General features: G+C 32.5%; 3 protein-coding genes and 1 long non-coding RNA gene across 5 annotated transcripts in view; all 4 read right to left on the reverse strand.

Annotated features, from left to right (window-relative positions):
• The window catches only part of LOC132749079 (uncharacterized), a 31,705-nt gene extending 13,149 nt beyond the window's left edge, over positions 1 to 18,556 (reverse strand). The window contains exons 1-2 of the mRNA XM_060738760.1: positions 18,357 to 18,556; positions 16,766 to 17,194 (exon numbers count right to left, since the gene is read on the reverse strand). Of these exons, the coding sequence (XP_060594743.1) occupies positions 16,766 to 17,167 (402 nt within the window). The 5' untranslated portion in view covers positions 17,168 to 17,194; positions 18,357 to 18,556. The remainder of the gene's footprint in view (positions 1 to 16,765; positions 17,195 to 18,356) is intronic.
• Positions 11 to 3,133, reverse strand: LOC132749083 (uncharacterized). Its single transcript, XR_009628366.1, has 4 exons — positions 1,899 to 3,133; positions 764 to 950; positions 193 to 299; positions 11 to 30 (listed from the first exon to the last, which is right to left on the reverse strand). It is a non-coding gene; the product is annotated as an uncharacterized LOC132749083 (long non-coding RNA).
• On the reverse strand, positions 11,174 to 13,363 carry LOC132749078 (ankyrin-3-like). The gene has a single exon (XM_060738759.1). It carries the CDS (start codon positions 13,361 to 13,363, stop codon positions 11,714 to 11,716), a length of 1,650 nt encoding a protein of 549 aa, XP_060594742.1. The 3' UTR covers positions 11,174 to 11,713.
• LOC132749080 (uncharacterized) lies at positions 13,512 to 23,203 on the reverse strand. Of its 2 annotated transcripts, XR_009628364.1 has the most exons (5): positions 23,046 to 23,203; positions 20,018 to 20,446; positions 19,741 to 19,812; positions 15,554 to 15,852; positions 14,919 to 15,006 (listed from the first exon to the last, which is right to left on the reverse strand). XR_009628364.1 is itself a non-coding variant. In XM_060738762.1 (3 exons), exons 2-3 carry the CDS (start codon positions 15,783 to 15,785, stop codon positions 13,519 to 13,521), a joined length of 1,095 nt encoding a protein of 364 aa, XP_060594745.1. In that variant the 5' UTR covers positions 15,786 to 15,852; positions 19,741 to 19,814; the 3' UTR covers positions 13,512 to 13,518. The 2 variants fall into 2 exon arrangements, 1 of the variants encoding a protein (XP_060594745.1); XM_060738762.1 differs by lacking the exons at positions 14,919 to 15,006; positions 20,018 to 20,446; positions 23,046 to 23,203 and adding an exon at positions 13,512 to 14,381 and having other exon boundaries at positions 19,741 to 19,814.
• Positions 23,204 to 23,786: the final 583 nt, after the last annotated feature.

Here is a 23,786-nt window from a genome sequence, read left to right on the forward strand (position 1 = left end):
TAACTGTAGCAATCTGACTGAAGAATAGACCTTGAATAAAAAAAATACATATGTACAAACAGTATATGGAGAGATATTCATATATTGAAGCAACTGACATAACACAAACAGTTCAACAACACCAGTCAGTTTTGCATAGTCCTTTACTTTCTTAAATAAACAAAATACAGAAAACAAACTACCAGTACTCACTTTAGTGCTGGCGAGGCATCTGGCAAAGGACATCCTCCAAGATCTTGTCAATAAGATCTTCCATGATGTTGTGTTCTGATACCATTGATTCTTCATGATGCACATCCCTTAAAAAGAATGCATGTATTTAATAAGAATTTTAGTCTTAAACCAATGAAGGTAAAATATGATAAACAAGATCAACAAGGAAAGGCGACGTTCAATGAACGCAACCCCCATATGACCCAGCAACAAGTACCAATGGCAAGGAGCCCAGGCGGACCCAGTTTGTCATGTAGAAATAAATACTTTTTTTTAAAAACAATTACACATTCATGTTATTTTGAAAAAACAAATATGTACATGAATATAGAGTAACATGCAAAAACAACAAAGCCATTGTTTAAAAATTCTTTTCTCATATATATATGGATTGTATAATATTCTTTGGTTCCCTAAACCACGAGTATACCAGCAATATAGGATTATACCATGATAAGCTGCATAGACATAATAATTACAAAATAATTTTTCAAATTCTTCCAATTCAATTACATGTTATTTCGAAAATATCATAGTAAATGTGTCTTACTCAATTTCCTTGATCTTTCGCAGCAGATTCTGTCAACATAGACAGATAGAAGCCACTGTCTCAATGATATTTCCAACACGTCTCTCCATTTCTTTTCATGTTTTTATTTCCAATTGTTGGTATATTGAGTGTTGACAACAAATTGTTGACCCTCCCCTCACCGGCCCACCTACACTATCAATCATTGCTGTAAGAAAATGAAAAAGAAACAAATTATTTCATTAAAGTATACAAATATTTTGTCAAAAAAAACTTCAAATGGATTGTAATTTACATAACGGTGATAATAACACATTGCATAAATTTATATAGAGCTATTTTTAGCTGCCTTATGTACATTGTATGTTGAATATTACCGTGACTGTGGGTATTGGCAGCCTAGTGTAAACTGTGCCTTTTATATAATGTACATGTAGGATTCTGTAATGTCTTAATAAAAATTTCATTGTTGCAAGATTTAATTTAGCAACGTTTTATCATTTGTTTTTCAAATTTCTCAGTGACTTTGGGGAAATTAAAACAGTTCAGAGGGAAGTTTATAAAAAAATTCACAATAGGAAGTGGCTAGCTGTACAGGCCCGTACGGCTAGCCAAAAGTTCTAGCCGTACGTGAGTCATGTACGACTAGCCAGGACACACTGTATTGCCTAGCCGTACGGCACTTTTCAAAATTAAATGGAGTACGTGAGTCACGTACGGCTAGAACTTTTGGCTAGCCGTACGGGCCCGTACGGCTAGCCACTTCCTTCACAATAAGGAGTAGTGTTTTACAGCTCAACACAAACAAGACACATGTATTCTGTATAATAAATTATTTATAAATCTGAAACATAAATTTGGTCCGCATAATTTTACATCATTGGAAGACAAGTAGATAAACACTGATAAATGTATATTCATTCTGGTTAGCTTAAGGTCTTCAGCGTACCCGTTTATATACTATGACATGACATGAACGCTGAAGATAACCCCGTAGGGAAAGTCCACCAATAATCATGCCAGGAATCTGACACGCTCGTATTTATTCATCGAACATGCCATGAAGTAAAGTGAAGCATACCTTGATAAAACTATATATAATCTGTTGATAATCTGTTGTTAATCTAAAGTATGATGCAATACATTAATCGCTTACCTGGTCCTAATTTTGTGTTGACAACGAAACATGGCATTCCAACTTTCCCAGGTCTTCAATCTACTACTACAAGAGTCTGTGTTTTTCCATAGGGAACACAATTCACATGACCGCATAATTTCTGTGTTTCGACATTTCACATACAAATATCCAGACACACCCTGTTTAAATTCACCTAACATGTTGTCAAAAGTTAATGGTAGCCTACTAGTCCAAGTCTACATTTTTTACAAAATCTTAGGGTTGACCGTAACACGCCAAACTCAAGTCTCAACGATTCTTCTTCCCTTTTTCCAACCCTCATTATCAACCGATTTAGGAAGAGTTGATGTTTTGTAGAGCTGGTTTGGTTGACCCGTAATACTGGTTACCTGCACGATAGTTATGTTCTATAATTAAGTCGCAATACTTGGGTTTTCTGCATCTTTTTACACTTTTTTGAATCGACCGAGCGTATCACGCCTGTAAGACGCCATGTTAGATATCTATGGAAATTACGTCATTTTCTTGGGGAATACTACCACGTGACCGGGGATATCCGCTATTATTAGAATTCCGACTTTATACGTAAACAAACGAAGTTCGTTACGATAAATCGCGAGATATGGCGGTAATTGTCGAAGATTGCCGATTTCATTATGGGTCTTCTACCTTATAATTTTTTAAACTGTTATTGTGAACTACAATACCCTCCATGATACATATGATGTTTCAATTTGATAACTCTTAGGCAAAAAATATAAAAATATGTTTGTTTCCACTTCCCGACCCATTAAAATAGGGTTGGGTAGGTAGGTAGGTAGGTAGGTAATATATAGGTAGGTACATGAAGGACTTTTTTTATATGTGCATAATAATATAATTCCTTGGCAAAATAGTTATTTACTGAACAAAGATGATTAACTTTCAGAACTGATGTGTTTGTGGCGATTATCTGGCAAACTTGTTTTTATAGAAAAGTTTCTGGTGAACTTTCAGTGAATATTTTTTTTCATAGAAAGATTCTGGCAATCTCTGGCAAATTAGTTTTCCACTGAAAGTTTCTGGCAAACTTTTGGCGAACTACTAAATATTCTGGTGAATTTGCCGCAAAGTCGCCAAATGTTTGCTACAGAGTTGCCACTAGTGGCGATATCTGGCAAACTCTTGACACAGTGTTTCGGCGAACTAAAAGGTTTGCAGCGAATTTGCGGCAAAGTTGCGGCGAGTTTACGGCAAACCTTTCCTTTTGGTACGGGTAACGGTATTTTGAATTCCATACAAAATACTAAATTACTATAATTGTACTCTGCTAAAACGCAAAAGAAGCGAAAGATGTCTGAGCTGTGTGTGACAAATAAGTAAGTTTTTGGAAACGGTATCAGGACACCAAAAATAAAAAGTCTTTGAAAAATAAAAAATGATAGCATTTCTAAAGGCTTGAATCAGCTGTGCCTTTAAGAATATAAACTCTGATATATATATATCATATGTTTCAGGTCAAGTATGAAGGTTATGCTTCAGTGTCAGAGACTTTCAAAGTTGTAAATGGAGAAGTTACTCGACTTGATATTTTTCTGAAAAGGGAGACAAGTGATACCAGTAAAACAGTTTCCATATATAACTTCCCTTTGATTGTACCTCTCTTATTTAGCATTATGAGAGTGTTTTGATTATTTTTTTTATGCCTGTTTATTATAAGAAACAACATTCTAAGCTTCATTATTCAAAGAATAGGGAGAGTTACTGTACTTACCTTGGCATTGGCATCACCACCACTCTTTGGTTTTTGCTTGTAAGTTGTTATCTCAAAAGATACTGAAGGGGAGGGTTAAAGTGTTTGTCCTTTGGCATACTGTACAATCTCTGCAGGGCAACACTTTTTGGGAGAAAATGTTTTTGTTGTTGCTAAGAGGTGTTGTAGAGAGGTCAAATATTTTGTGAAGTCATATATTGGGAATAATTGATATTATTGTTGTTTAGAGGTGATTTATTGTTCTACAGATGGCTACTCTGTAGGGCTTTCACTATATTTGTCTTTGTAAACACTGTGTGATTGTTGTGCACTAATGGTCAAAAATAAATGTGTGTGTAATGTTCACATGATGTAACACTATGTATGTAAGTGTACTAGAATATAAATGTACGTGTTTTCTTAGGCTAAGACAATAGAAGCCGTGAATATATATTATGTACCTCTTTGTATAAAAAAGAATATTTTCTAATGATTTGTATATAGTATTGTAGACTTGTATTTTGTAACTTAAGTGTCAGTTTGAAATTTCAAGTGAAAGGATATATTTACATTAATGATAACGATATTGTCTGTCTAGTGTACATATGTATTGTATTGTACGTTCTTAAGTGACATTTCGTTTTAAATAGCTGAATTAACTAAATATTTCAAAAGATTGACTGTTATAATGGTATTAAGCATCAACTTAGTGCAATAACTGATTAACTGCTTTTAAATTTAGAAGGACTTTTTCTGTTATTTCACTAAGACAATGATTGCGGTGATTGACCACCAACAGGTGAAAAATGTTGAGAAAGTATAAATATTTCTACATGTAAAAAATGTAAAGACTGTCCCAATATTTATTATAAATGAAATATATTAGGTAAATTTTGATGGATATTTCTAGAAATTTCCCTGTGTTACACAAGTTTTGTATCGTTAATGTGAAACAAATTATAAAACTAAAAGGAATTATGACAACATGTAATTCAAAACTATTTGGACTTCCACGTGTTCAATCACGTTTTACCCTTGCATGGCCAAACTGTCACTTTAAACAGTGTCAAAGTTTAAACAACCAGTTTGTTTGCATAACATTTGTGATAAGATTTATTATGGTGACATGTTACAAAGTCTGACATAACTAAGTGCATAATATGTAACTTAAACCTCAATATGTATTGAGTGTATCTTGTCAAATTCTATATCGGTTTTACTGTGGAAAAGTAAATATTTTTTGTAACTCCTGCACACTATGATTCATATTTGAAATTTACTAAAAAGAAATAGAGAGAAGGAAACCAGTTATGTTTGACTTACAGGAACATAACTGTAAATGTTGCATATTTGAAGATGTAAATTATTTAAAACGGGAACCATTGAGGTCTGACTCAAAATTAAGCAAAGGGCTATTATAATATCTATTACAGTTTCACTTACAGACAAAAACTGAAAACGTTAAAGAGAATTATTAAAGTCTGACCAATATGAAAAAAAACCTGAAAATTTTACAGCCTCGGTTTGATTAAGAATTTTTGTAGACATTAACCACACATAAATCATTGCTTAATATAAGGCAATATGTGTCCCCTTTTTGGTTGAAATTAAGAAAAATAAGATATCAGCAATTTTGTACAAGATTAGTTTTATGTCAGACTGACAGACAGACAGATAACTTTCATATTGTATGGGTTTGTCTGTCAGTCTGTCTCCCCCCACGGCAGCAGATATCTTGTTAGGAAAATTAATTGCATGTTCTCAAAATTCTTCAAATTAAGTGGACTTAAACAATACAAAAAAAAGTATTCATTTGTTTGGTAAACTCTAAGATGGAAGAGAAAATACTGTTATAATTGTAATTATTTTTAAATACTTTAGGGGGGCGTGCAGCTTAAAGTATTTTTTTCTGTTATTTACTGAAATGAATGTATGATAATTATGTTTTATATGTAGACATAATAAAATGTTACGGAAACATATACTATTCTTCAGTTTTAAGTAGGATTTTAGCCGTTTAGCAATGATTTTTTCATCAGGAAAATTTAAAAAATTAAACGAGACTTACCTTGGTTAAGTCGATGTTTGATTTGAATTCCTTGAAGTAAAGAATTGAGTGAGGCTTAAATGAGATGTGTTGCGCATGCGCGGAAGCAGTTTTTTAATGAATTTTTTCCCATTATTAACTCCATAGAAACTTCAAATATTTGAAATTATTCTTAATACAGCAATATTGCTGTACCTCATTTTGTAGGGTGGGTGGGAGGCATTTAAGCCTCACTCAATTCTTTACTTCAAAGAATTCAAATCAAACATCGACTTAACCAAGGTAAGTCTCGTTTAATTTTTTAAATTCTTTTTCGTGAAAGAATTTCGTTCGGTTAAATGAGATTTTAAAGCAATAATGTGAAAAAATTTTACTCACAAATCAGGCGAGTACACCCTCTTGAAATCTGTCAGAATTGCCTTCAACAGGACGGTCATAAAACTTGGCAAATGTCTTGACATTCGACCACCCTGCTTTGGCTAGTATGTCACTAATTGGTACTGAATTAATCTTTGCTTTAGAACTAGCAGCTGATCTAATACTATGAGAACCATATTTCTTTATATCGATTCCAGAACGTAACATGATTGTTTTCAAACACCTAGATATAGTGTCTCTACTTACATGTTTATAAGGTTTTGTAAACATAACTTATCAACAATCTTTGATCCTTTTCATCTACATTTAACCGCACAGGTCTTGTGCGCAACAAGTATTCTTTTATCACCGTATATATACATAACCTCCTATCTGGAGGGTAAGCTTTGAAACTAACAAATGAACTGTTAAAATTAGGTCGATTCTGTTTCAAAGAATCAGCTAACTGAAAAACAAACTTAGATTTAACCTTCAAAGTGATCACAACTAATGAAATGCAAAGTCTGGACGCGTGCTGCCCGTGTTAAGGCCATAAGCATTGAAAGTTTCAATGTTAAAGCTTTAAGTGTAAGTTGTTAAACCGTTGATTATTTACGAAGATACAATAAAACCGCATTTACATCCCATGTGCTGACATAACGAGGTTTTGGTGGTCTTAACGCAAAAATTCCTTTCATATAACGAATCACTAGTGGATGAGCACCAATTTTAAAATTGTTGAAATTTAAACCCAACGATGATAAAGCACTACGGGCTGTATTTAGACTGTCATAACTTAATCCATTTTCAAATTGTTGTGTTAAAAACTCAATTACTTCTTCCACAGTTGGAGAAATTTGATTGATTTTCCTTTCACTGCAGAAACAAAACCATCTTTTGATGAATACACTGTACTGCTTCTTGGTGCCTCATTTCCAAGATGACATGAGAATATCGGTAGACATTTCTGAAAGTCCTCGTTCTCGAAACTGTTGCCTGACACTCTGCATGCAATCAGTTGAAGTTTTTTCGTAAGTGGATGTTCTTTGTTTGTATGAGGAAGAGTCAGCAGTGCTTTCCTTTTGCAAATTATCACTGGGTAATCGACAATTAATTCCAATAGACGTGTGAACCATGGCTGTGTGGGCCATAGTTGAGCAATAACAATGCCTTTGGCCTTTTCCTGCATTATTTTCTGCAAGCACCGTCCCATCAAACTAAAAGGTGGGAAAAAATATATATTATTAAATGTGTTCCAATTTAAAGTAAATGCATTTATATAAGTGCTATCTGGATCAGGTTTCCAAGAACAATAAACTGGTAATTGTGCATTCAAACGTGAAGCAAACATATCAATATCAGGGTTCCCCCATTTAATACAAATATTTTGAAATATGATTTTATCTAATTTCCATTCAAGATGATCCTTAAAGCATCTTGAAGCTGAATCAGCTTCCACATTATCAGAACCTGCTATGTATGTACATGTTAACCATATATTATGATGTATACACCAAGTCCATATATCAACACTTATACTATTACAAATTTGGGATTTAATACCACCCATGTTATTTATGTAATTTACTTCAGTAGTATTATCAGAAAATATTTTAACATGTTTATCATGCAATTTTTCTCTAAAAGCCTTTAGAGCATGGTATATAGCTAATAATTCCAATGCATTTATATAATAATTTGTTTCTGTATTATTCCAACGACCCCCTATTTTACATTCGTCTAATTTTGCTCCCCATCCAAGTCTCGAGGCATCCGTGTACATTTCAGCCTCAATAGGTTTTTTAAAAATATGTCTCACTTGAAATGTAAGATTTTTTATCCACCATTGCATTTCTTTTTTCATGTCATTTGTTATTACCATAAAACTATCATAATTACCCTTACTTTTTTGAAGAGCATAAATTTTGTTCATTTCTAATTGTCTATAATGTAATTTTCCATATTCAACAGCTAAAAAACTAGCCACAATTAAACCTATAATTTTTGCCACTTCTCTAACAGTTGCTGTTTGCTTTTTTAAAAGACTTTTGCAGCTTGAAATAATAGACTCTTGTCTTTCCAATGGTAAATGTACAATCATTTTTTCCGAATCAATTATGTTCCCTAAATACTGAATTTTCTTTGTTGCAATAAATACTGATTTTTCTTCATTGATCATGAAGCCTATGTTTTTCATAAGATTAGTTGTGGCTAGAACATTTTGTGTACATTCATGTTTTGAATCACCACAAAGAAGACTATCATCTATAAACCCACAATTAACATATCCCATACTTCGTAACTTTGCATAAACAGGCTTTAGCAACTTAGTAAATAATCTTGGACCTTCACTCACTCCATTTGCCAAACATGTGAACTGAAAAATCTTATTTTCCCATGTAAATCTAAAATATTTTTGCTGTTCTTCAGCTATCTTAATGGAATAATATGCATGGCGCAAATCAACTGAAGCCATATATGTATCTTTAGAAATTAGTGTTAGAGAATTTTCAAAAGTTTCCATCTTAAAATGTTTGTATGGGATAAAATTATTCAAACGTTTTAAGTTCAATACCATTCTGTATTCACCATTCTTTTTTGGTCTTAAAAATATAGGTGATAAAATTTGATTTTGACATTCTTCTACTTCAACAATAACTTGTAATTTTAGCAATTTCTGAATTTCATTTTGAATAACCATTTTTTCTTTTTTATTAAAATTGTGTTGAATGCATGCATTATTTAAATTTTTAAGCTCATCTTCTTCAAGATTTATGTGACAATGTTCAACAATATCTAAAATATAGCTATCACTAGTCAATTTTCGCCATTCATCAATAAAATTTGCTAATCTTCCTGCAATAAAAGTTGTACCTACCTCGTTTACTGTCTGTAAGGGCGAGACCCCCGCCTTAGGAAGTTTTTTGAGGCAGATACTGGTTCACCATATGACTGAACTTGACCACGACCTCTCATCATTCCTCTACCAAAACCACTACGACCTCTATTAAATCTATTTGGTCGCCTTCGGCCTATAAATGTTCCTCTCTGATATCTGTTCTGGAACATGCGATTGCTTATTTTCGAACAATCTTCAATTTCTTTCGCTGATCTAGAAACATCATCCCCGAACAAATACTTTGTAAAGGGTCTATTATGATTACATAAATGACTATATTCTTTATTTAGTTCCGGCCTTAGGAAATCTTTTCGAGTGAAGTTAATTTGCTTGTTTGCTTGCCCAAGCAAAGCTAAAACATCATTACACTCATCGATCAACCCACTGAACACATCACTCTCAACCTTTGTCTCTAATTTTGCCATTTTATTTACAACTTTTGTCAGTTTAGTGGCCGATTTAACTACAGATGCCTCAATGTTCTGCATTTTCTTATCATTAGATCTCGCAACGGGACTTAATGAGTCCCATATTAATGGATTTGTTTGAACCACTACAAGACTCTCACAATTTCCTGGTCTTGGCGTTATTTCATCCTTAACGATCTCATTATATTTGGTTTCGTCAATGCCATTTCGAAAAAGTCATTAACATTACTTGCTAATACAGAATCAATGTTCTGATCACAATTTTCTGCTGCTTTGAATCGTTTAGACATTTCATTAAATCGATTATTGTTAATGTTATCATCATTTTCTGCCTTTCTTTTACAAGCTTCATTCCTACCAGGCTCATCATTTACATCTTCACACATTTCATTTACATCAGGATATGATTGATCCTCTTGTCCACATAAAGCATCATAGTTACTATTTTCACATTCATCATAATAACCTTCCTCACCATCATACTCTAAATACGACATCCTGGAGGCAAATTCTTTTAATTGCTTACTCTGCTCATTGATTTGCTTTTCTTGAGCACCCATTCTTTCAGATTGTTTATTTATTGAGCCTTGTAAAGCAGATATAGCGTTCAATAAAACATTTTCCGATTCAGTCAATGCACTTTCTTTTGAAGAACACGTGCTTTTTTCTTTTGAACTCTTTTTTGTGATTTGTTTTCCAAGAACCGGTTGTTTACCTTTTCTGTCTTTACCCGTTAAATCAACGGATTCATTGTCCTTTTTATCTTCGACCGAACAACGTTCGGTGGTTTTTGTTGACATTTTAATTAAAGTTCACAAAACTATCGACGATAGTTACAAATCTTTTTTAACTGACTCCGGTCCGGACACCACGTGCCCGATTCGATTTTATTACAAGTTTATTCCACGAATAAACAACAATGCTATATAAATACACACCAAAAAATAAAATATAATATTTATCTTGCTAATACACGCAAATTTAATTTTATATACACCGATAAACTTTGATCTATGATCAAAACAAAAAATTTACATATTTTCAACAATGTTGAAACGTTCCGCCATATTGCAACACTGTTTCCGCGCATGCGCAACACATCTCATTTAACCGAACGAAATTCTTTCACGAAAAAGAATTAGGAACAGCCAAGATATAGCTTTATGATCTGAATGCTTAGATAAATACGATAAATACATATACGTAAAATATTTTTGTCAAAACTAATTGTTAGATATGTTCATTGATGATTAGCTCTACAACTCAGGAAAATTACCTAAAGATCAAAGTTTAAGGTTAAGATGAATAGTGTTGATAAACTTTTCAATTTTGATAGTAGCCCACATACGCTGTTTCCAGTTATTTTATGAATGTTTTCAATAATTCCATAATTGAACAGCTAGTTTTTTTGCCATTTCTTTTTATCAACCTACAACTAACAGATAATTATGTTGGATGCATATGTGATGAGTTTTTGTTTCTAGTATACAAGAAATTGACAGTCAACGGTATCTTTGTCCTATCATTTGTAAGAAGAACTTAGTTTTCTCTATTTTAGATGGAATTTAAACGCTTGTTATTAATCACATGATGATGATCATACTTTGTTGATTAAAATATATTTTTAAATATCAAAAGATGTGACGTTTGCTATATTTTGTGAATTTCTTGTTTTGCATGAAAATAAAAATTCAAAGATTTGTATTATGTGTTTTCTCCAATTTTTATCCCCTCTGAAAGCTGTAAGATATTTATTTGCCATGTTCCTTTCTTACGTTCATATGTCATAAGTTTGGGCATTAAACTAAAATTGTATCAGCTCTATTTGTGGTTAAATCACATTGTGAAAATAGCAGTGTCCACAAATCTTTGACAACAAATCATAACTCTTGCACAATTTAGTGTTGCCCTTCGAAATTGTTCATACCTAAATTTTCTTCGGGGCTTATTTCAACTGAAGAAAGAACTGAGATTGTACTAAAATTTCACAAATGGATAGCTCTTATTTAGAAGACGTGCATTGCATAAGAACAATAGATATTATAAAAGTATGTTTTTAGCAACTGTCTTTGATAATTTTATATACATTTACTTTTTCTGAGGCATATCTAAAATGTTTCGGATGCATCAATTAATCAATTTCAAACTCCACAAATGGATAACCAATAACAAATGTTTATCGTTAACAATTTTACAATATTTATAGTTTATAATCACAGTATTTTATATTTGTTTGGTTCTTCATGATCAATGATACAAATATTTAAAGTGTTGAAGACTGAGTACTCCGTAAGTATGTACCCAGCTACGGGCTTGACATACGCTGCACATCCGAATATACACAAACACGAGCCTGCGATTTGCATATGTTTAGTTTTCGTTCTCATAGTTGTCAAATGATACCCCTATCCCAGATTGTTCTACAAAGTAAGGGTCAGTTTGTTGTATTGCCTCCACACACCTCGACACATTTTTTGTTCTCCTTGTCGAGGCCTTAAGTATGTGTAGAACTGTCTCGCCTTTCTTCGTCATCATACGCACATCTATTTGCCGCACCTTCAATAGTTCGACGATGATATCATAATTTGCTGTTTTGCATGCAAGGTGAAGAGGGGTATATCCGCGTTTGTCTGGTAGATTGACGATCACTTGTTGCCGATTGCTCAGCAGCTGGACAATCTCCAAATCTTCTTTGTAAACCGCAGCATGCAATGGTGTATACCCATTTTTCTCAGATACATTTGGATCTGCAACATCGAGAAGCAACTGAACGAGTGCAGTTTTTCCATTTACTGCTGCAAGATAAAGGGCCGTCCTTCCATATTTATCTTTCATGTTAGGGTCAACACCAACCTCTTTCAGAACTCGCAATATGCTTTGGTTATCTTTAACTACAGCTATATGATACAAAGACATGCCCTTTGAAATGGGCTTAAAATTATGAGACATTTGTGAAGCTCCGGAATAAATGTCTTTTTCAAGAATTTCTTTCAATATTTTGGAATGTCCAAGAACAGCCGCTGATTGACACGGATAGTCATTTTTATGGTCGCGTATATTGACATCTGCCCCCTTGTTAAGTAATAGTTGCACTAAATCGGTATGTCCCATGTCTGCTGCAATGTGCAAAGGTGTTCGCTGAAACTTTCCACCGTTTACATTCACAACCGCCCCATGGTTTAAAAGCACGCGGCATATTTCCACTTGGTTCCATATCACAGCTTTATCGAGAGCAGATACATTGTTCTTGTTTCTATAATTGACATCAACACCACTCCTGAGCAGGCATTCCGCAAGGTCGACAGAACCTCTTTTAGCTGCTGTGATTAATGGACTATTTCCATGTTGAATATGTGAAGGGAAATCAGATCCGTTCTGGTTCTGTAACAAAAAGTCTAACATATCTAAATCTTCATTGACCGTTGCTATCTGTAAGGCATCCTCATTTGCTTTCATACCATGACGAACTAGTTTCTGTACTAAATCTTTGTTTCTATCTCTCGTAGCTAACAGCAAAGATATATATTTTTCATTTTCATTCAGAACTGACTTGTTTAGACATTCTTGAACCAAGAGATCATTTTTCTTTGCCAAAAGGATAGATGGCAGACACATTCCCATTTCATTTTGGTCAAACGTGATGCAAAATCTAGTCTTTAATATTTCAAATGCGTAGACCAGTGATTTATTTACACGTTTATCCTTTCCGCCTTTCACCCGTAAGTTTTCGACAAACTTTTTTATGAAATCCTTATTTTCGAATGCGTCATGTTTAAGTACTGAATTGTTCATCAGGAAGTGTGAGCATATTATTGTATTTTCGATCCCGTTAACGCGAGGTTTAACGAAGAAATCATTGTCAAATAGGAATTCTTGTGTATCATCTTCTGCCATATGTAACAATTGGTTAAACTTCTCAATGAGCCCATTGAATTGGTATTCTTCAATATGTATGATCAGGTCGTCTTTGAAACAAGGTAAGGTCTTGACGTATTTCATTACGAAAATCTTTAGATGCATGTTTTAAAATGGCGTCAGCATATTCTCTGGCACAAACAATTCCGACTACATCACTTATCACACTATGACTGAATGCGTATTCACCTGTCTTAGTACTAAACACTAGAAATTCGTCCCTATGGCTCTCCAAGCATTTCTTTATTTCTTTTGCCTTCTTATGAAACGGATACCCAAATTCTTTCTCCTAGCTTCTGTAATTGTTTTCTGTTATCACCAATATTGAAATCTTTTATCGCAAATTTCCCTGGTGTCTTCACCCAAACGAGAACCAATGGCATAAATTCGTCTTCATCCTTGGAAATGTCTTGAATACATTTTTGGAAAAACTCGAGAGGGGAGGAAAAGAATTCAATACCCTTGTCGAACAAAATATCTGAAGATGCAAACATGGACGCGCATTCTGGAAATCCAACAGTGAGCACTTTGTTTGATGTCCTGGTAACCCTTTTCCACTGTGTTTCAATTGATTTATACATGTATGAATTCGTTTCAAATTCCCTTTCGTTTTTTATAAGATGTGATTCCAGAATTTTGTACTTCTCCTCGGATGATAATCTGGAAGAAAATAGAATGGTGACATTTTCCTCTTTGAACATATCAGCTTGATTATGTAGTTTTTCTTTTGCTTCTTGCATTATATAATGGCGAGAAGTTATCACAAATGACAACTTTTTTTGATTAGCTGCCATTCGTATGTCACTAAGGAAACGTTGCCACTTTTTTAACAGAGTTTCGTCCAGTACAGCATTTCCAAATATATCGTCAATCAACACAGCAGTGTAAACATCAAAATCTACTAATCTCCAATCATCCGGGCTAGTTAACCTTAAGAGTTTACTTTCATTAGCCATTTCCATTAACAGACAGTTCGCCATTACAGTTTTTCCATCTCCTGGATGACCACTAAGTATAGCTATTCCTGATGTTTGAAGTTGTTTGCTGGCTTCTTTGTAAATATTGGTTCTAACATAATATTCCATTTTGCCTTTCGCATCATCAAAATACATCTGTGATGAATCTAAAATGTATCAGTCCAATGATAAGAAACACATTTAGGTACAATAAATTAATTATCTCTATAGACAAAGGCAAATGTGGTTTGTGATCGCATTCTATATAACGTTAAGCATATCATTTATTTGGTTCAGTTCGTTCTTCGTGCATTATTTCACTCAGGCCGCTTTTCATGGAATGGACCATTTAATGTTTAATGATCAATGCCGTTTGAATTGTGGATTCATTCCACCATTTTATATTTAAATGTTCAGTTCTGCTTAAGCTGGTATTAGCGAAACATTAGCTTGTACCTACCCTACTGTCAATTAACAGAGATTGCATCATTCTTAAATTTGCCGTTTTTGGACGATCTTCAGGATAACATTTTTTTATAACATGAAGTATTTTTAGGAAGGACACAAAGATCATTTAGTTTGTTACAGATGTGAGAAATAAATATTTAAAAAATAGTCTTTAACTATACAAAATATCAAAATCACAAAATTGACACTATTCATGACACAGTAATGCATGTACCACATATATTGCACAATTAGGAAAATAATACAAACTGTTAATTTTATAGCAGATATTACAAAGAAGGTCATACCCATGAAGATGTTTCTGTTCAGGTGAACTGAAGTGTTCTGAAAAAGGAATTTTTCTTGTTTAATCAGTATCGCATAAATTCATCATGCAGATGCTTAATTACCAAGACTGATGTAAAAAAAAAAGCGTCCGCATGACACTATGTATAAACATGTACAGCAAATTGCCTCAAGTTATGCAGGTTTATTGTGCTTACATTGTTTTATGGCGGGAAGTTCCATATGAATCCAGGCTGTAAATAGTGACGCTACATATATCGTAAGCCAGTTGTGTTACTTTTATTCTACTAATTTATGTTAATATTTTGATAGAAAAAAAATCAACATGCCAGAGCGTCTTAAGGTGGGGATGTGGCTAAGACTTCCTTAGTCCATCCCCGATAACTGCAAATGAGTTAATAATTATACTTACAAGTTATTAGCACGAAAATGGAACTTCATTGCTTTATCTGTCTTTATAAATTCGTATTACACTCATAAAGTGAAGTTACGACAATGAGAAGTGGACCTCAATTTGTAAAAACATTTGAAAATGGCTTTAATTTAAGTATTGTAATTTACCGCTATAAATGATAGTATAACTTACTGTTTTGAGGAACGTTTTTTACTTCCTTGATAACTTCATCCTGTTTATCCAACATTTCTGTCCATTGTTGCCTGTTCTCTACGGAGAGGGTTTCAATGTTTGCACTTAGATCTTTTATTTCGTTTGCCATGATTTCTATAGCTCTAGTTTGTGCACTGTCCATCTGCTGCCATTTATCTATCTCTTGCTGGTAGCGTTTTTCGGCTTCCTCATCCAGTGGGACTGTTTTCATATTGTCCAGTTCTAATTGAAGATTTGGTACACCATTTTTGAAGATGAGAATTAAGCCTTATCAGAACCTGTAAGTAGCATAAGAATAATTATAAAGTTATCAAGTTTGTCGGGCACTGTTGCAACATTTTCAATTTTGCCGTTTTGGGCTTTCTTTAGGGATTCTTATTTCTCTATTCAATAAGATCATGTCGGTTGCACAGCAATGTCGATGTCTATTGTAAAGCGATATTATTTCACAGTTAAATGAGTTAATATAATATATGGCTATGTACGAAAGCTGAATTGAATTTAAAGAAAGTTTTATATTTTTTAACAAATTTATGACTTGTAAATTACTGGACGATAAGTCGAAATAATGACATTGAAAATATTTTCTCATCGAATGGTTTTGTGTTTCGTAATAATGATATATGCATGTACTTTTTCTGTTTTATTTAAGTTTTACTTGTTTGTTCGATTTTTTATATAATCCATGTCACACTGAAGTTGTCTATTTAAAGCCAGTTCTCGTTGCATACTTAAACAATGCAAACCTCACACCTTTCTGTCCAGCTCTGGGATTTTCATTAATTTAATTTGTATTTTAATGTTCTGCTAAAACATTTATATTCTCAATGAAAAATCCCATCATCTAACTTGTGTTTATTAAAAGTTTTTGCAATATAACATTGCAATTATTTACAATGACAATGATCATACCTGCACTATTGTCTGTCCATTTCATGTTGAAGTCGTTTTCTGTTAATGCAGATGTTGAAGATGTATGAGCGAACTAAAAAAAAATCCCTTTTTTATTTAAATTTTGATGCAATACATTTGTCTTATATAATATCAATTATATTTACTTTCCCTAAGCTAGTAAGTGTTTAGAAATTGTTCATACACCTGAAAGTTACATTGTATCAGTCAGTTTAGGTACACAAGTGAATTATAAATTTTATACTAAGTTATGTATAAAATAAAATTTCCGGGTTTTACCTCATTACGATAGACCCTGAAACGCACCAGGTCTGCTTCTATGGAGAAATCAGTCGGTGCCGGCGGTGTTGACCAGCATGGATCGGTGCTACCTTTTAACCCACAAATATTCCGTAGTAAACAAGATAGCAAGGAAATATCAAAACTTGCTGATGTCGGGGCATTGGATGACAGCAACACATATTGTTGTTTGTTGATGATGTTTCTCTTTGAAAGAAACGCTAATGTTCCCTGGTGTTGCTTCAGACATGCTGCCAGAGGAGATGCTTTCTCGTCAAAGATTTTTCTGAGAACCATTGTCCCGCCGTCGACCAGTAAGACTTGAATCCGCAAGTAATACATCTTTTTTCCTGTGTTCATTTTTGTTAAAGATCTGTCATTCGAATGAAACCCATCTCGCATTAAATGAATATTTTGATGGCATCCACCCTGAATAATGAAATATGAAATCGAGTTCAGTTTTCCTTGTGATCTCAAATTGAAATACTCATCCTTGAAGAAAAACAACCATTATATAAATAATTATTTTTTTAAGCATGAACAAATGCAAATGAACTATGAATGTCCTTTTAAAAGGCTATACGTGTATCATTTGCGTTTTTTTTCCTAAATAATTAAACAATTTAAACACAATTTTGAACTCAGATATCAACGTGTATGTAATGTTTGTTTTATGATATTCAGATAAATGCAGACGACTTTATCAAAAAATAAACATATCTGCAAAATTATCTCTTTTTAAAAATGTATACACCAATATTTTAACATGCTAGAAAAATGTTATTTCCCTATACTCGATTAAATTTTAAAACGCAACAGAACAATGCTAAGTTGCACAAATAAAAAGTTTAACTACTTTTTGACAAAAGCTTTATCTGATAAGAGAGCACGCGAAACATGTTCATCAGTTATACTCGTTTTATTTATATAATATTTTATCTTTACCATGGGTACACCCGATAAGCTATGTTAGATAGACTCGTAAAGCTATCTAATGAAATATTGTTAAATCTGGCATATTTTCTACATTTAAGTTTAATACAAAAAGGAAATAGACATTCAGTTTGAAAAATTAAAATGATAAACCATTTATTCTTAACTTTTATCTGTTACCAGTGTCACGAATTCTGAATTCTTGTTTTTCTTGTTTCATATATGGCCAATAAAGTGGTGGTTTAAGTGGTAGCAAAATTACGATGTTATACATAGGGTAAAGCAGACTACTATATTTCAAAATACAAAATGGCGACTGCACCGTCAATATTATGTAAACAACCCATAGCCGTTTGGGTTACATACATAGTGAATACACATTTAAACACAGAAATAACGGAAAGTAGCATTTTATTAAAAAAATGGCCAGTTTTTCTTACAAAACGAAAAACAATCAGAAAAAAAAACAGACAAGAAACATGAGGGTATTCAGTGTAATAGGATATATATTGCACACAGACTAATCATTTATAAACGCTTAACTAAACAATCCTATAGCAAAATCTGGTTTCTTTTTTGAAATAGGGCATTTTTTTTTCACAGTGCAATACAATTTACGAATATTATTCGATATATTTCATTTCATAAACATGAATACCTTTAGATTGTTTGATTAATCCATTTTATGTCCTTTTAGTTTGTTATTTTATCAGTTCAAAATTCAATCAGTAGATTGCAGGGAAAGCCCCTATTATCTACTCTAACGTTTTTGATTGGATTGCTTTTATACAACGTAGGTTAAATACAATGATAGTAGTCTTATTTCTTTTTTATATTAAAACATAAAATCACAATACCAAGTCAGTTTAGAGTTATATCATCCTGAGCACTAGATTCCTAAATATAATGTATAATTATATTTTCATTATATTCCTTTCAAATTTCATTTTTATTTATTAATTCAAGACACATTGACCTGATTTTAAAGTTTTTTTGCGTATTTTTTTTACATTATTGTACAAGTTCACGGTTAGACTGAGAAGGTATTTTGGCACAAGTACAGTACAGCTAAAAACGTTGTTCTTTTATTTATTTTTTCCAAATTGAAAACTGATCCCCAAAGTCGCAGCACCGTGAACTATTAGTATTATTACATTTACTTGTATTCTAATTATAGTGTTAATGCAATTAGAATTTAGTTCTATAAAAAGAACTCTAATTTAAGATATTCGTGACATGTTTTCGATTTATCCAATTTAAGATAATTTTAATTTGAAACTGGTATTTTTGATAAAAAATTTATAAATTATGAGAAGACTAAACAAAGTTTACATAATTTAACTTATTTTTTTGGTAGTAAAAATTTGATTTTTTAAAGATATACTTGATATTATGTGCAATCAATATATGCAAAATCTTACCCCAATGCCTTGTCAGTATTAACTCTCGACGGTATATATACCTCTAAAACAAAACATTCTACCGAGGTCCGGAGTACTTGGTGTGCGTAATTTAGTCATATCGGAGGGCGTCACAAAAGCGACAAACTCCAGCACGATCAGTGTAGAGGCTGATGGACTAAAGCTCTTCATACATATTTATGAATGAAATGTCATTCAACATAAATGACACGTCATACAATTACTGAATATAAACTGAATATTAAAAAAAATCATATCATAACCACCCATTCATTACCTTCATCATGAGCAAAGCACAGGGACATATAAAATCTGGTCGTGCGTGATAAGGGACTTAATAGTAACCAGGGCTCATTTAGACCTCACTTTTTCATAATACGAATATGCATAAGTTTTTTAATTTAAAGCACTAGATTTATCATCGTTGCATACTTAAACAATACAATGCAAACCTCACACCTTTCTGCCCAGCTCTGGTATTTTCATTAATTTAATTTGTATTTTAATGTTCTGCTAAAACATTTATATTCTCAATGAAAAGTCCCATGATCATCTAACTTGTATTTATTAAAAGTTTTTGCAATATAACATTGCAATTATTTACAATGATAATGATCATACCTGCACTATGTCTGTCCATTTCGTGTTGAAGTCGTTTTCTGTTAATGCAGATGTTGAAGATGTATGAGCGAACTAAAAAGAAATCCCTTTTTATTTAAATTTGATGCAATACATTTGTCTTATATAATATTAATTATATTTACTTTCCCTAAGCTAGTAAGTGTTTAGAAATTGTTCATACACCTGAAAGTTACATTGTATCAGTCAGTTTAGGTACACAAGTGAATTATAAATTTTATACTAAAATTTTGTATCAAATGAAATTGTGGGGTTTTACCTCATTACGATATGCCCTGAAACGCACCAGGTCTGCTTCTATGGAGAAATCAGTCGGTGCCGGCGATGTTGACCAGCATGGATCGGTGCTACCTTTTAACCCACAAATATTCCGTAGTAAACAAGATAGTAAGGAAATATCAAAACTTGCTGATGTTGGGGCATTGGATGAGATCAACAAATATTGTTGTTTGTTGATGATGTTTCTCTTTGAAAGAAACGCTAATGTTCCCTGGTGTTGCTTCAGACATGCTGCCAGAGGAAATGCTTTCTCGTCAAAGATTTTTCTGAGAACCATTGTCCCGCCGTCGACCAGTAAGACTTGAATCCGCAAGTAATACATCTTTTTTCCTGTGTTCATTTTTATTGAAGATCTGTCATTCGAATGAAACCCATCTCGCATTAAATGAATATTTTGATGCCATCCACCCTGAATAATGAAATATGTAATTCGAGTTCAGTTTTCCTTGTGATCTCGAAATGAAATACTCATCATTGAAGAAAAACAACAATTATATTAATAATTATTTTTTTAAGCATGGACAAATGATGTCTAACTATGAACTAACTATGCATGTCCTTTTAAAAGGCTATACGTGTATCATTCGCGGTTTTTTTCTAAATAATTAAACAATTTAAACACAATTTTGAACTCAGATATCAACGTATACGTAATGTTTGTTTTATGATATTCAGATAAATGCACACGACTTTATCAAAAAGTAAAAACACCTGCAAACTTATCTCGTTGTAAAAATGTATACACCAATAATAGTGTATGCTAGAAAAATGTTATCACCCTATACTCCATGATACAATAAAAACGCAACATAAAAATGCCAAGTTGTACAAATAATAAATTAAACAATTTTGACAAAAACTTTATCTGATAAGAGACCACGCGAAACATGTTTATCAGTTACGAGGGATGATCAAAAATTAACCGTCATTAACTAATGATTCCTTACCTGTAAAACGCATTTACATAAAAATACACGGAACATAAATCGGAATCTATCCTCTAAATAATACAAAAAATACCAAAAAAATATTGACAATTTAAAAAGTAATGCTGTTATTTGCATGAACATGTAAAGCAATGCGGCGCACGTTATTACTTTAAAATCGACGTAAACGACGTCACAAGCGTATTGTCTTAAAGGGAGCAGCTTTTTCTCATTCTCGAGAAGGCCAATACGTGTTCCAATTGTTGTTGATGGCGGCGGATCCACCGCCTTTATATATCTCTTTACAAGTCGGTATCATATTGTATTGTAATAGAATGAATGATGATAAAGAGCTCCTGTAATGACGCAAACTTCCGTTCTTTCCTTCTGTAACTTGATTGGTGGACAAATCGCACATGCAATGAACTTTATTATATTTTGCATTAATATTATGTTGCTGAATGATAATGTATCTTCCATACGAGAAAATTAAAGAATAATACAACTAAGAAAAAAATTGTCATTATTTTAAATAAACAAAACGCATAGCCGATTTTGAACCGTGACTGTTAAATTTTAAACAGAATGAATTTCTCCATAGGAAAAATCTCTACTACGAAAAATAATAAAATAATTAATACAATTGTAAACTAAGAATGTAATATATGTAATTAATGCATTAACAATTAGAGATCCTTAGTTATAGTTGACTGAACCTGAACCGCCCCGTACCTACTGTCAAACATCGTGTCAATTGACTGTCATTTTTCAACGTCTCGGCGATTGACGTCACCAACGTCGTTGAAAATTTCTTCTTTCTGACGCCCCTTTACTTGTTTTCCATTTCTCTATTACCCTTTTTAATCATTTATGCTAATCAAAAACTATGCTGTGGCTTCCTGGAACTTTTTCCTTGTTAGCCATAATCATTTTTTTACGTTCTAAACAGTTTGTCGCCTTATTTGTGAAATCTATTTTTATTGACCGTTTTCGAGACATTCTGACGACAACGTTTTAACGCAAATATTTCTTTAACATGTGACGGTTGATATGTGTTTGCAAGTTTAAATATATTTGAAATGAAGTCATATTTTCTGACTACGTCAAGGATATAGCTCATGACGTTTTGGCGTATTTTGAAATCTAAATGTGCCATATTGTAAAATATATGCATCATATAGTGCCTGATGTCAGCGTAAATTTACGCACTGCGCCGGGTTTGCGTTACCATGGTTTTTAAATTCGCTGTTACGGACAAGCTGTTTGAGTTATCATATTAGATATAGCATCAATTTACAGGTATTGTTTTCCGATTAAGTGTGATATATAACAATAAGTGATAGGTTGAAAATTCTCGAATTGACAGTCACAGTCCGGTTTATTTTTGATCATCCCTCGTATACTAGTCATTTTTAGATATATATAATTATTTATCTTTACCATTGATTTATAATGGGTAGACCCGATAAGCTATGTTATATAGTACTTGTATAGCTATCTCTTGAGATATTGTTAAATCAGGCGTACTTTTTACATATACGTATGTTATGTATACACTGGAAAAACACGCAGTTTGCAAAATTAAAATGATAAACCATTTATTCTTGACTTTTCTCTGTTACCAGTGTCACGAATACTGAAATGTTATTCTTGTTTCATATATGACCAATAAAGTTATGGTTTAAGCAGTAGCAAAATTACGAGTTATGCATAGTATATCAAAATACAAAATGGCGACTGCACCACCAATATTATGTAAACAATCCATAACCGTTTTGGTTACATACATGAATCATACACGATTAAACACGTAAATGACGAAAAGTAACATTTCATTGACAAATTGTCCAGTTTTCATACAAAACGAAAAACAATCAGAAAAAAGACAGGAATCATGAGGGTATTCAGTGTAATAGGACGTACTTTGCACCCAGACTAATCATTTATAAACGCTTAACTAACAAATCTTATATATAGCCAAATCTAATTTCTTTTTTTTAAAAAAAGATTATTTTTGATTTAACATCGAAAATACAATTTACGAATACTATTCGATATATTTCATTTCATAAACATAAATACCTTTTAGATTGTTTCTTTAGTCCATTTTATGTCCTTTTAGTTTGTTATGTTATCAGTTCAACATTCAATCAGTAGATTGCAGGGAAAGTCCCTGTTATCTACCTAACGTTTTTGATTGGATTGCTTTTTCACAACGTAGGTCAAATACACTGATAGTAGTCTTATTTCTTTTTTATAATAAAAATAAAATCACAATATCAAGTCAGTTTAGAGATATAGCATCCTGCGCTATATTTCTAAATATACTGTTAAATTATATTTTCATTATATTCCTTTCAAATTTCAACTTTTTTTTATTAAAAAATTATTTCATTTGTGAATTTAAGATACATTGACCTAGTTTTTAAAGTTGTTTTGGCTTTATTTCATAGCGTACATTCGTGTATTATTGTATAAGTTCAAGGTCATACTGAAATAGTATTTTGGCAAACAGTGTTACTCACCTCAACTCAACTCTTTTATTTCATAATCAAAGGCCTCCGGGCCAAAATATATTTCAAACAATTAGGCAGCATTTGTATCAGGTTATGTCAATATAATATCAGTATTTATAACATTTACAAAAGACATTGTTCTTTTTTTTCTTTTTTTTCCAAACTGAAATCTAATCACCAAAGTCGCAGAACCGTGCACTCATGGTATTGTTACATGTTCTTGTATTCTAATTATAGTGTTAAAGCAATTAAGTTTTAATTCTATAAAAAGAAATCTAATTTAAGATATCAGCTATAATTTTTCGAT

The sequence above is a fragment of the Ruditapes philippinarum genome, unplaced genomic scaffold, assembly GCF_026571515.1.
Source record: "Ruditapes philippinarum isolate M1 unplaced genomic scaffold, ASM2657151v2 ctg8965_1_1_1_1, whole genome shotgun sequence".
NCBI classification, from domain to species: Eukaryota; Metazoa; Mollusca; class Bivalvia; order Venerida; family Veneridae; genus Ruditapes; species Ruditapes philippinarum.